Source organism: Ctenocephalides felis, unplaced genomic scaffold, assembly GCF_003426905.1.
Source record: "Ctenocephalides felis isolate EL2017-DRISC unplaced genomic scaffold, ASM342690v1 CF-g0.4_SCAFFOLD_01492, whole genome shotgun sequence".
NCBI classification, from domain to species: domain Eukaryota; kingdom Metazoa; phylum Arthropoda; class Insecta; order Siphonaptera; family Pulicidae; genus Ctenocephalides; species Ctenocephalides felis.
Genome location: NW_020537646.1, coordinates 18,436,570 through 18,450,926, shown reverse-complemented (window position 1 = coordinate 18,450,926; position 14,357 = coordinate 18,436,570). Strand labels below are relative to the sequence as shown.

General features: G+C 27.3%; 1 protein-coding gene across 1 annotated transcript in view; it reads left to right on the top strand.

Moving 5' to 3' along the window:
- The first annotated feature begins 3,358 nt into the window (after positions 1-3,358).
- LOC113370959 (nose resistant to fluoxetine protein 6-like) overlaps positions 3,359-14,357 on the top strand; it is an 18,023-nt gene continuing 7,024 nt past the window's right edge. Inside the window, exons 1-12 of the mRNA XM_026611625.1 lie at positions 3,359-3,494; positions 4,090-4,303; positions 5,444-5,653; positions 5,783-5,853; positions 6,597-6,802; positions 7,417-7,538; positions 7,889-8,096; positions 8,193-8,380; positions 9,088-9,223; positions 11,950-12,139; positions 13,598-13,660; positions 13,783-13,846. Of these exons, the coding sequence (XP_026467410.1) occupies position 3,494; positions 4,090-4,303; positions 5,444-5,653; positions 5,783-5,853; positions 6,597-6,802; positions 7,417-7,538; positions 7,889-8,096; positions 8,193-8,380; positions 9,088-9,223; positions 11,950-12,139; positions 13,598-13,660; positions 13,783-13,846 (1,673 nt within the window). The 5' untranslated portion in view covers positions 3,359-3,493. The remainder of the gene's footprint in view (positions 3,495-4,089; positions 4,304-5,443; positions 5,654-5,782; positions 5,854-6,596; positions 6,803-7,416; positions 7,539-7,888; positions 8,097-8,192; positions 8,381-9,087; positions 9,224-11,949; positions 12,140-13,597; positions 13,661-13,782; positions 13,847-14,357) is intronic.

Sequence of the window (14,357 nt, the reverse complement as noted above, 5' to 3'; positions counted from 1 at the left end):
TTATTATTGCTTGAACACAGAAAATATCTGCAATTTTATATTTATATATAAAAAACTCTATCGTGCAAATATATTTATTTTATATAATCAATCAAAACTATATATTTATTAACTAGGTTGAATATGTATACCATAATGAGTATTTACTATCCAACCTATACACGTTTTGGTCCATGGATAGCTGGAATTCTGTTAGGATATATTTTGCAAAAAACACCAACATCATTTATGAAAATGCATAAAGTATGTAGGATATAAAAATAAAATACTTTTGCTAAAATTTGATACTAATTTGTAATATTTTTTAAAGATTGCTGTGGTGGCTATATGGACGTTAGTTTTGCTATCAATGTTTATAATTGTAGTAGGTTGCTACAAATTCTTTTTGCCAGGAAATGCATTTTCTGCCTTGGAATGTATTGCTTACTATTCTCTAAGTAAAATTTCTTGGGCGATTTGTATATGTTGGTTTATTTTTGCATGCTATCATAAAAGAGGAGGTAAGTAATTTTTTATACAATTTTAACTAACATTATAGATCCATAAAAATATTTTTGTATATTTTAACACATTTTTGTTAGCTCGCACCGAAACGATTAGGACTTTTGAGATTTCTTTCATAATTGTATTTTAAGCAAGTTCACCTAGTTTTAGCCCATTTTGAATTAGTGCAATCTTGAATGCGTAAATTGACTGAAGTAATGCATATAAATTGATGGATTACAATTAAGGGACCAATTCTGCCCCTTAACAGACAAATGTTATGGCAAGGATATGCCATATATGACTTTCCATACAAATTCATTATAAATATTGACAAAAGTCATGTGCTGTCGTGAGTATTTCTCAGGTTTTCAGATAAAAAACCTAACCTAGAAACCGCACAAATGTAAGAAAACGATGTTAGATAACAGGGTCTTTCTGATTAGGCTTTATAATATACGAGTGATATTGCAGTTTCTATGTAAAACGCCTGAATGCACAGCAAATACATTTTGACAGTATTCAGTATGATTCAGTACCATAATATCCAAGCTCCATGCTTGGACCGTAACATAACCTTGCCATAACATTTGTCTGTTATGTAGCAGAATCGGTTCCTAAATATATTTTTATGAATATTTGAACCAATATCTGGAAATGTTTTAACACGGTTTCAGTTTCATCAGATATTATTACTTCTTCTATTATAATATTTATATTTATTCTCAGGTTTTGTAGATCGATTTCTAATTTTGGGATTTTGGAAGCCAATAAGTCAACTAAGTTATTGCGCCTATTTAATACACGTGCCGTTACAATCTCTAAATATTGCAACTATGAGATCACCTGCATATTTTTCAGATGCTAATCTGGTAAATATATGATTTATTCTAAGTTTAATAAATCCTTGAACACAATTTTGTATTGTTTTAGATACATTCTGCAATAGGTGATATAGTGTGTGCACTTTTGGCATCAATTGGATGGACACTTGCTTTTGAAAGACCGTTTATAAATATAATAAATGAAATATTCAAGCAAAAACCTAAAAGTAAATATACTATTTTATATTTTTTTAGTGAATCACAAATATATGAATTTTATCTTATAATTTCAGATTCTAATATTGTCTTACAGCGAGATAATTGATCCTGATATAGAAAGATAACCACCAAAGGATCAAACATGTTTTCATAGCATATAAATTGATTTTTATCTATTAATTATCTCTATTAGACTTTGTTTTGTTTGGTACATATATTTTTTGTGCAATTTTGAGTCCTAAAGTTTGATGTATTTATATGCACATTAATACATAATGCATTTTATTCCGTGTTCTTAAAATACTATTATCGACTTTTTTTGGTCCTACTTTTTCAGTTTTGTAACACTGAATAAAGACCAGGATTTATAAAAAATATCATTGATTTTACCTAATTAACAGATTTTATTAACATATAAATACTGATGAACAACATTTATAGATCCTTTTACTGATATCTAAAATGTTTGGTTTTCTTAAAAATGAATTGCATCATTGAAAAAATAATAAGATACCGCATAATAATGCAAAGATTAAATTGTGCAATGTAATTTTGAAATTTAATTTGATTAATTCATTATTACATTTCTTTTTGTTTTAGGTCATTCATCTCAATTTTATCCGATGATCTCGAAATTTTATCATCTCAACACGTTTTTACTCTATCAATTACAACGTTATCATTAAATAAATGCATTATACCATTGACCGATAATTAAACACTAGCAGTGATAAACAAATTATTTTATAATAAACTAAATTTTTCGACTTTTTTATATTCATGTATTTAGAAAATTAATCCCTACGCCTAGATCGAAGGAGAACTGATTTTAAATAATCTGTTTTATATGTTTATCAACTTCCCAAAGTTTTAAATAATTAAAAAAAGCACAAATACTAAGCTATAATTTTTTTTATAAACTAATCAATATTTAGAAAATTTAAAACAAATGAAAAAATTTAAATTCATTATAATCATTTTATTATTATATAAATATCATATTAATCATTATCAAATTGTACCTAAATATTAAGGTCAGTTATAACTTAATAGGGCTTTTGTTTAAATTTATTTTTTCAAAAATAAGATTAAATTAATTTAACAATAATAAAAACAAAGAGTCTTGTTCTATTAATTTAATCTTAACTTAACTTAACTTATTTAATTTTAACAAAATAAATTTAAACAACAACCATACTAAGTTATGAATAAAACTAATCTTTATATGTAGGCACAATTTGGAGAATGATTGATATGATATTTATATAATAATAAAATAATAAAAATGATTTTTTTTTCTGTTATTTAAAATTCTTTAAACATTGATTAGTTTATAAAAAATTTAAGATAAATGTAAAAACTTATTTTGTTTAAAAAAATTATAAAAGAAATTAATGTAAAATTTAATAAGGATGTATAAATTAAATTATTGTAACATTTCCAAACAGAGTACAAAGCAAACACATAAAATACAACTATTAATTATATATTACAGTAGTTGGCCACCACTGCTTCTTGAATCGAAACTGCAGTTCTAAATAATACCCAACATGTGATTCATCAAATCGATTTCGGATATGATATCTTGTTATTTACCCATCAACACATATCTTGGAAATCAATGAAAAAAATCACTATTATCAATGATCATGATAGATTTAAGGGCTCCTTGAATCAGGTGTCAGGTGCAGTATCATGAATGATATCAGACAGTACAGTCGTAAATATTTTTAGAATTTTGATTATCAATTGTGCCAAAAATGCATAGCATATATTTATTGTTACTTTTTTTAATTAGTGGAATAGTTTCAGTTTTAAGTTTTAATTTCCAAGATGTTATAGTTACGGATAAAATTGATTTTGTTAAAAAGATTCGTACGAAAGTTAAATCAAGTAATGGTCAATGTGGTGCAGATTTGCAAGAATTTATAAATGGACTGCAGGATGGTGAAGATTGGGCCATCAGAAGTGAGTGTATATTTTTATATATAAATTTTCAATAAAATACGCATGTAATAGGCAACCAGATTCATATAACTAATAGAAAAAAATAATAACATAAAAAAGAAAATATTAACATTTGTATTAATTTTCAACTCGTATAAAGTGCAATGTAAATTCTGTTTGTATCAAATTCATAATTCTGTTTCTGTCTATTGTGTTTCAAAAAAAGTTTTCAAAAAGTGTGTAGAACCCAATTTTCATTCTCATTTTATCAAGAAATTCTATTTTTACAATGTGTTATAGTTTTAAATTCATTCAAAAACTGTATGTTTTTATCTAATTTATTAATGATAAAAATAGTTTGAAGAATTATTAGGAAATTACAATTTTATAAGTAATATTATATACATCAGCACATAATTTTACCAAAGAAAAATATTAGTTCTTCGTGTTTTGTTTATAAAAATATATGATCAATTATTAAATATTTTTTATTTGTGCCAATATTTATATAACTTAATTAATTTTACTTCATTTTTTATTGTTTCTAAAATAATTATATAACAATGTTTACGAATTTTATTATTGTTTCTATGATAATAATAATAATATTTTATAGTGTTAGATGCATCTGCAAAAATTCCAAGTGGATTATTGATGGGAAACATAGTCGAATTAGGAAATTATGATGAATGCATTGCTATCCAAGGAAATTCATCCAAGGGTCAGATTATCAAGGGCCAACATTGTATGCTACGTGTTTCCCTCTCTGAACTAAATCCGAACAAAAATAATACTAAAGGAAATTTTGATCAAATTAGAAGCCGTAGAATGTGAGTAAATATATTTTAGGTAGTAAATATAGTTTTTATTTAGACAATAAATATATGTAATTTTGTCAATATATCGATATACAATCAATTGTGTGCACCTCACATTGCATTGAAATTTGCCACAAAAATATTATGAATTAGACGTATTATTATTTTATTTTACTAAAAGTTTATCTAAATACGCAAAGTTTTATGTATTTTCTAATTGGATATTTAAGTAAAAATTTTAAATATAAGGTAATTATAATTATAAAGAATTATAAAATATATAATAAAGAATCATAAAAATAGATCAAGACTGATAACTTACTTACAATAAAAAATTAAGTCAAATAAAATATTATTTTATATCGAAAGTTGTGGCAGTTGAATATAAACACATTAATAGGCAAAAATTATTACAAAAAAATATAACTATAATAAATAAATTGAAATAGGTTTTGCATTGATAACTATAAACACTAATCTAAATCAATTTTTCTTATATAATATAATTAATGAAGTTTATAAGCGGTCTGGGTAATTACAATTAGATTTTGCAATTAAAATTCCACAATGGAAAGATTTCTTCTTCGAATTTAAATCCAAAACGTATTATTATCATCACATTCTATACAATTTAATTTTTACATAGTTTTTTTATCAAATATAAAATTAAGCCATGTTTAGTATACTATATTGAATTAAAAATATTTAATATTAAAAACATGATCAATTGAAATGTTAGGAAACTAATAACTTATTTTTTTTACTTAATTTCACAGTAAACACAATGCCGATTTTTCACATAAAATTAACTGAGCAGAGAGAACAATGAGTAGCTGTCAAACAAATGAGCCAAACAAATAAGTATCATAGATGACGCTGTATGTGAAAAAAGAAAAAGTGTTTTTCGCTTTTCTGTTGAAATCTTTCTTCAATTTTCTTTGCTATAAACCTCACGGAGTCCGAGACCTTTCCAACGAATGCAAATTGGTTGAAATCGGTTCGTGCGTTCTGTTCGAAAACCCGACGTATTTTTATATAAAAGATATCGTTTTTTCTTCAACATTGACGAAAATTATATATGCCTCAACACATTTATATATATTTTTTAAAAAAAGAGTGATTTAATTGATCTTTTATTATTTAATATTTAAGGGATTTGGCGATGCCAAGAACGCAGATGTCTGATCTTCCTAGTATGTTTATGTTAGGATTTGGACTATGTTTGCCATCATCCTGCACAGTGGATGATGTCCTGGAGGTAATCAAGGATCAAATTCCTTTGGATCCCAAACAATCATTATTAAGTGGTACATGTACTCAGAATGAAACCAGAAATTTTACAGTTGCAGATTGGATTGCCATGTAAGTGCAATAATTGCAAAATTGAATGAAGAATTCAAAATAAAAATCCAATAAATATATAATTAAGAAAAATATTTACTTAACACGCTGCTACATATATACATATTTTATTAATTTTTTTCATTTTAGGTTCGTATTTGGAATTTTTGGTGCACTTTTGATATGCAGTACATTTTACGATGTATTTCTAAGATTTCGAGGTAATATGTTATAGTGACTAATATTTTGTTTTAAAAAACTCCTATTGCATAAATAAACTGACAATGAATAGCTTTATATAATTTTCCTGAAGTCAATTTATTAAAATACTCGATTGTTAGGTTTTAAATTTGAATGATGCCACGCCCCAATGATTTTTAAATCATTTATAATTTTTTAATTTAATTTAATTTTTGCTTTTAATACTTAATTGATATAAAGTGTTTGTATCAATAAGCGGAATAAACAATTGTGATTTCCGATAAATAGCTCAAGTACTTGTGGAAGACAAACACTTATAAAATTATTAGATAAAATAATGATTAATCGGCGACTACTTATTGGAGAGTAATTTTTGTTCATTTGAATAATTATTGAAATTTATCTATGAGATAATTAATAATCATGCCATACATAGTTTAGATAAACAATCGTATGCTTTAAAACCGAAATTCAGTCAAATTTTATTATTCCTAACATCATGCATCAAACAAGATAATTGAATAAACCCTTTGAATTAGAGAACACAAATTTATATTATAGATTCATAGAACAGTTTTCTTCATTTTTACAGTGTCTAAAGTATTTTTGACCAATAGCTCGAGAAACAATTATAAAATAATTTGGTTATCTTTATCTAGATATGAAAACCAACTTGAAGAGAGTATACTATTTCATTAATTAATTTTTTTTAGTATTTTTGGTGTATATGTCATTTTATTTTCAATATTATTAAATATTTCAGATAGTAGACCTAGGCATAATATTCTGCTAGCGTTTTCAATGTATTCCAATGGACAAAAATTACTGGCGATCAATTCACCATCAAAAAGCGACAGCATTTCATGTATACACGGTTTGAGAGCCCTTAGTATATCGTGGGTAGTACTGGCTCATAGATATAGTTTTGGCATAGAACAACCTCTGGTCAATTTAATAGATGTTAAAGATGTAAGTATAAAAATAGAAATAAAAAATAAATAGTTTTGGAAACTATGTCATATAAGAATATCATTTTTTCTTAAACCTATCTAAGAAGGGTAAATTTCTGAACTTAATTATAAAAATTTATATATGCCTCATCTAAAGGTGAACTAAACTTCAGCTATTTATGGAAAACATTTTGTTTTGTAGAGTAATTTTTATTTTTATAATTCTCAATAATTAGTTGTTAAAATAACAATTTTTGTCTATATCCATCGGTATTTGCAACTGACTCCTCTATGTATAGCAATGTATTTGGCATCTTTGGTGCATTTTTGATATGCAGTACTATTTACTACGTATACATAACATTTCGAGGTAATACATTAAGATGACTAATATTTTGTATTAAAAAACTGCTATTGCAATAATAAACTGACAATGAATAGCTTTATATAAATTTTTTCCAGAGTCAATTTATTACAATACTAGATAGTTTAGGTTAATGATACTGCTCCAACCTTTATTGTACATTTGGTAGATGATCCGTTTTGGAACAACTTTGTCCCGTATTACTGAACAAATCTACGTCAATAGATTATATTTTAACAAGTTTTTAACATTTAATTTTCCATCTATAGTGGTTATCTGAATATCACAGTACAATTGTAACTGGTGCATCTGTTTCCGTGGATACTTTCTTCACAATGAGTGGTCTACTTTTGTCCTACATTTTTATGAAGCATATGTCAAATGGAAAAAGGCAAGTTAGTATTAATATTGATTGACCAAATGTACTACTTAGTTAATATTTATCAAATGAGTGCTTAAAATATACAGATTTAAAAGATTTTCTGAAGATAATGCAAAACTCAAGATATTGGATGAATTTATGCTATATAAGAAACCAATTTATTTATTGCCATTGTTTTGATTCGTTTTTGACAAAAATATTATTTTGCCAAATATTTTATTATAAATACGATTTCAAGTCATATGCTATTGATTAATATGTTTTGCATTAGATGCATGTTAGCGAAAAGATTTAGTTCATAAAGTTATTAATAGTCTATTTCCGATTATGTATATAATTATATTACTTATCATTTTCAGATTTAATATATTCTCCTTCTACATTCATCGATATTTGCGATTGACTCCTCCATATGCAGCAATGATACTGCTCCAATCCTCATTGTTGATACATATGGGAGATGGTCCACTTTGGAACAACCTCGTCCCGTATTATACACAGTTTTGTACAGACTACTTTTGGTCAGCACTGCTCTATATCCAGACGATATACAATACAATGGAAATAGTAAGAGAAAATAATTATCTTTAGTAGTTTTAGTTAATATTTTTTAATTATTTTTTAAAAATAGTTCTTGGTGTTAATATCAAACATTTATCTCAGTGTGTAGTTCAATCCTGGTATTTGCAAGCTGATATGCAGATGTACATTCTATCGCCCCTAATTTTGATACCAATGATAAAATGGCCAAAGTATTTTATTGGAGGTACTGTAGGGTTGCTGCTGGCATCTGTTGCTATCAATTTTAGCATAACGTATGTCAATAAATTTAGTGGAGCCATCAGCGAAATGTAAGTACAGATTTACATACTTCATTCAATCTCTAGATTACAAATAATACAATAGTTTGCTATGATTTGATTTACTATTTTTCATAATTTGTTCCTAATTAATTTTGATTAGAGAACACTCTTTACTACCTCTAATCATTTCATTTGACTTCTACACATTATGATAATCAAATTATTTGTTACCAATATCCCCACTTTTTGAATTTTTTATTTCCAAAACGTTTAAGTACCTACAATTTTGAAATCTTTTGTGATAGGGCTCTGAATTTTCTTTTCTTTCTTTGAATGAAATATTGGTATTTAAAGTATCTATCAGCCGGTGCAAATAATTTATAATAGCTCTCGCCGTTCACGAGGGATTTGCTAAAAAACATCAGCATACCTAATTCAAATATCTCAAAAACTATTTCAAGTGCGTTTGAAATATTTTTATAAAAGCTTTCTAACGCAATAAAGAACCTACCCTATATCAGCATCTCAAATCTTCCTCACAGATATGATATTTCGGTATTGGTATTATTTTTAACAAAATAATATTTGGGTAATTTCTGAAGCGTGGTTATTCTGTCACTAGCAATTAGATGTCACTTATCATATAAAAATATATTTAATATTTTTAATAATATATAAAATTTATCATCAGCCTGACTATTAAATTAGAGACAGTCGATATAATTCGGAATCGTATAGTTATGAATTAATTTCAGGGACACTTTCGGTGCCGGCGATCAGATCAAATATCTTTACTTCCCGGCGTACACTCGTTACGGCCCATGGTTAGCCGGTATTCTTGTCGGATACATTTTGCACAAAGTCAAGAAACGCCAATTTCGATTGAGCCCGGTGAGTAAATCGTCTAGAAGAGTTGCACAACAAATACACAATATAATATACAGAAATAGTAACTCACTCCGGAGTCATCACTCCTAGGATACCCGTAGAAATGTGTAACTCACTTCGGAGTCATCACTCCTAGGATACCCGTAGAAATGTGTAACTGACTCCGGAGTCATCACTCCTAGGATACCCGTAAAGATGTGTACCTCACTCCGGAGTCACTACTCCCGATACAACTCCTTTCTCGGAATGAATCCGAGCGAAGTTGTAACGGAAATGCTGACATAACTGACATCCCTAAGAAAGCGTTCATTAACCACTGATCGATTTTTTGAGGATTTTGGACCCCCCCTCCCCCTTGTTGATACGTGGTAATATTCAACTTTACCCCCAGTCTTCCTCCCTTGGTGATATGTGGCGATATTCGAAATTACTCCCCTTCCTTCGCCAAACAACACGTGTATTTTTAGTTACCAGAAAACATTGTAATTTTTTTTTTTTAAATATTTGGATTTAAAAGAAAAATTAGGTAAAAAATAAATACACACGATATCTTACTATAGCCCTTCCATTTTATGAAATTTTTTCAATCCACCCTCCACATAAAAACCTCCAGTGATTAATGGACGCTTCTTAAACTGGTACAAAATCTGTTAACAAGATTCTTATTGAATCATTTGTTTTATTAACTTCCCGTAGGGCAAGTTATAGTAATCGCAAAAAAATCGAAAATGAAAATTTTTACATATCTTTACGTTTCAGAGGTTTCTGAACATTTTGGCATACCTTAGAAAAAATGGATGTATGTGTGTGTGTGTGTGTGTGTGTACGTATGTATGTATGTATGTATGTGCGTGTGTGTATGTATGTGCGGATACAAATTTTCGTCGACGATTTCGGGAACACGGATCAACCGATTTGAATAATTCAAAAAGCATTCGATTCGTATTGATAAGGAGACGTGCTGATTAGTTTTTGGCGAAGGCAGGTCCAGCCGTTCCAAAGATACGGGGCAAAAAGTGCCGAAAACGGTAACTTAGTTTTTAAGAGAACGGAGCGTCCGATTTAAATAATTCAAAAAACATTTTACTTGTATTGACAAGATGAAGAATTGATCAAATTTTCATGAAGTCAGGTCTAGCGGTTTCGGAGATCTAATGATAAAAGTAAAAAAAATGCCATTTGGCGGTCAAAAATGATCATTAGACATATGCACATCAAATTATCAGATATTTTTATAAAGATTTTAACAATAAGTATAATTTTTTTTACATTTTTATGGGTTCCGTACCAATGCTTATCCGTTAGACGGCGGCGCGGCAGTTGCGCGCTTTGACATTTGTCTCTATGCAGATAAAGCAGTACGATTGCTTTGAAAAACAGTTCAGAATTTCCAAAGTATGTCAAAATGAAAAAAACATTTTTTTTCAAAAAAATTTGTTTTAAAAAAAAATTTTTTTTCAAAAAAAGTAATTTTTTGTCAAATTTATAGTTTCTCTCTAATTTTTTCGAAGTAAAATTTTTTCAAAAATGTTAATCGTTTTTAAAAAAATAATTTTTGGTACGGGAAGTTCCAGCAATTTGCCTTAAGGCACGATGCCTTAATTGCCTTAAGACAGAATTCCACTTACAGCTAGTTGACATTTATTCATGAATTTTTGCATGATTGCCTAGTTAACTCTATATAGGCATAGTCTAGTTGACTCTATATAGAATTAAATAATTACCTTGATATTTCAATATTTTTATTGTCAATTTTGGCATAAAATTTGAGATTAAAATCTTATTAGAAAATGAACAAAAATGTTTGAACTGTTGGTAAACGATTTCCAAATATTTGATAACTTGATAGATATATGAACAACACACTATAGAACACATTTGTGTCTAGTATAGGGTTTGGAAGTTGTCCAAGTCCTCGGAGTTGTTAACTCCGTATATAACTCCTTTCTGAAGCGGAGTCAAATCTTAACCGATTTGGCCCGTCTCTATAGGATAGTATCAAAAATATATTTTTTTTGATAATAGTAATTAAAAATTCACCGATTATTCAGTCGTTATTAGAACTACGGGTTCCAGGTTTGATACAAGCTACGGACAGCCTGATATGAAGCAGTCGTAACATCGATTTTCACTTGAAACCATTTTATGATTTTGGTTTAAGAAAATACTAGTTTGTTTCAATAATTTGTTATCCATCAAATGTCCTTTGCATTGGTTGGTTGATTTTTTTTTGACCGATAATATAAATATAGTCTATGAAATTTCACGTAAATTTATATTTCTGGCAAATAATTATTTTAGAATTAGTACAGAGTTCTCCATTAATATATAGTCAATGGAAACTGAATAACTTTGCCAGATTTAACCAATTGCATGCAGCAATAAATGCAAAACTTTTTATAAACTAGCTGAAAAAATTTGCAAGGCTTTTAATGTGATAATAAAAAAAACGTTTATCAAAAATTCATTAAAATTGCTCAAGTTATTCAACATTTCCATTGACCACATATAAATGGTCTTATATTAAAATCCAAAACTGTTACAGGTCTTTCGATTATTCAAAGTATAAAGTAAGTCCAATTTAACCAACAGATGGATTATACAAGAATGTATAAGAAACGTGTCTTCTTAATTTTTCGACTTATGAAATATCGATTTAATGAATTTCGATCCATTAATTGTAGATTTATATACATAGTTTGTACATTGACATATGTATTTATTCATAGATTTTAGTTTTCTCTTTATGGATATTGACATTGACAACTTTAGGAGCAATCGTATTTGGGTCTTACCCATTTTACCAACTCGATAGGGAAAAGGATATTCTTGAGGCATCATTTTACCAAGGATTATCCAAAATTTGTTGGGGTTTTGGAATATGTTGGATAATATTTGCTTGCCGCACTGGATATGGAGGTAATTGATAAAGGAATTTATTTTAATCATATGAAAATAACTTATAATAGCAGAAAATTTAACAAACAAACGATAGTAATAACTCACTTTTAATTATCTGTGGTTTATGAAAAAGTTTAATTTATAGAAGTTATTAATAAAGTTAAAAAAGTTGTATGATGAAACCATTAATCTCTTTGTGAAAATAATAACTTCTCTGCGTAGGGCATGATCATAAATAACCATTAACGAAAAAGAGTTTATTATCAGGCTAGTAATAAAAATAATTCTCTGTTTTAGTCGTTTCAGGACCTATAAACTGGTTCTTTCATGGGGATACTGGCAGCAATTAGCAGATTGTCTTATTGTATATATTTGAATCACTACCAGACTACAACTTTTGCTGATGCACAGTGTAAAAACACAAGGCTATTTCTCCGATATAAACATGGTAAATGTACAATAAATAAGTTTGTGGTCAGTATGAGAATATTAATATCGGAATTTTACCAAGCAAAAAACAGATGAATGTTCTGCTATTATTCACTAAGAATAATGCATCTAGTATGTACGAATTCTTTTTATTACAAAAAAATATGTTATAGACACATCATGCCCAAAATTCTAAGAACAAAATACAAGTTATAAATACAACTTCTAATGCCATTGAGCATTTGCATAATGACAAATTTCAGAGTGATATAAGCATTACATCTTTGTTTAATTAGCATCATTCATCACAATTCATTATTTAATTAAATTAATATACGATAATTACACATTTTAAGTTAAATTATTAATGAAGAAGCAACAACATATCTTCTTTTATATAATTTATATAAATTACAGATTCATGCATTTATTGGAGACATGGGATTATCTATTTTTGTGTCTATTTTTTGGAGTCTGGCATTCGAATCTCCTATAACTGTTATTGAAAAATGTCTTCAAAAGAATCACCAAAAAGGTAAATTTACAAAAGTAATTTGAAATAATAATTAATCTAAAAATAAACTTGTACAGATACATATTATACTTGTCGTTATCGGATCCATATATTTTTTGGATTTATATTTAATGGGTACAAATCGTATTTCAGTTTTTTTTTAATAAAGAACATTAAAATCTTATAAGATTGTGTAAGTAAACAAAAGAAGAAATAAAGTTACAATACAAGAAAAAATAATTATTTAGATTTTACTTCATTGAGAAAAGCCTGGTGTCTCATTTTAGAGTATATTTAATATAATTTATGAAGAAGTTAGTTTCAAATGTAGATAACATAAAATTGCTATACTAGAGTTATATATACATTGGCTATACATTTTTTAAAGTTTATAGTTTTTTTTTTTAAATAGCGATATCATAAATTGTAAATTTTTACCCCCTCGAAGTATGGCTTATGTGAAATATATAAGAAAATTAATCAATTAATTTTTTAATTAATTTTTAACTATATTGCAATGTTTTTTATTCCAGATTTGCCAAGAACTGTTAAAATTAACAACAGTATGTCACAAGAACAAATTGGAGTTGAAAATGGTGCATATGTCCATTCAATAAATGAAGAAAAATGAAAATTAGTCAAATTAATGTTATAAATATTTCCTGATATGTGATATAATCTAAGAGTTAGAATATTTATATATTATTATTCAGTTCAGATGTTAATAATAAGTTTGGGCAAGGTCGTCGAAATTATAGAATGTCTGCATTGAGACATAACTTGTTATTATAGTCAGAGCGTCGATGTAAATTTTACTCAAGAAGAGATATACAATAATAAAAATTTAAAATAACTGAGCCCAAGAAAATATTTTTGTTACTGTAATAAATTTTTGTCGTTTTACCAAATATCCTACTGATTCTAGAGAAATTATTTTTCTGAAAAAATATGTTAGAGCTTATTTGCTACTGTACAAGATGGCATTCAAGTAAAAATAAATACTTCATATAACAACTTTGAATAATGTTTATTAGTAATATGGTAACACTCGTGATGTACATATTTATTAGTGATAACCATTATTCACATCTATATAATGATAAATTATAAATTATATATTTAAAATAGCATTAAAAATATGTATATATCTAAAAACAAAGATATATTGAAGTTTAAATATGACATGATCGGTTTGTCATTGTAATTAGCATTTAGAAATGAACCTTCATTAGAGGAATGAAATAATTCCTGATTAATAACTTCTATAATATTCGTTTACACAGTTGATTATGT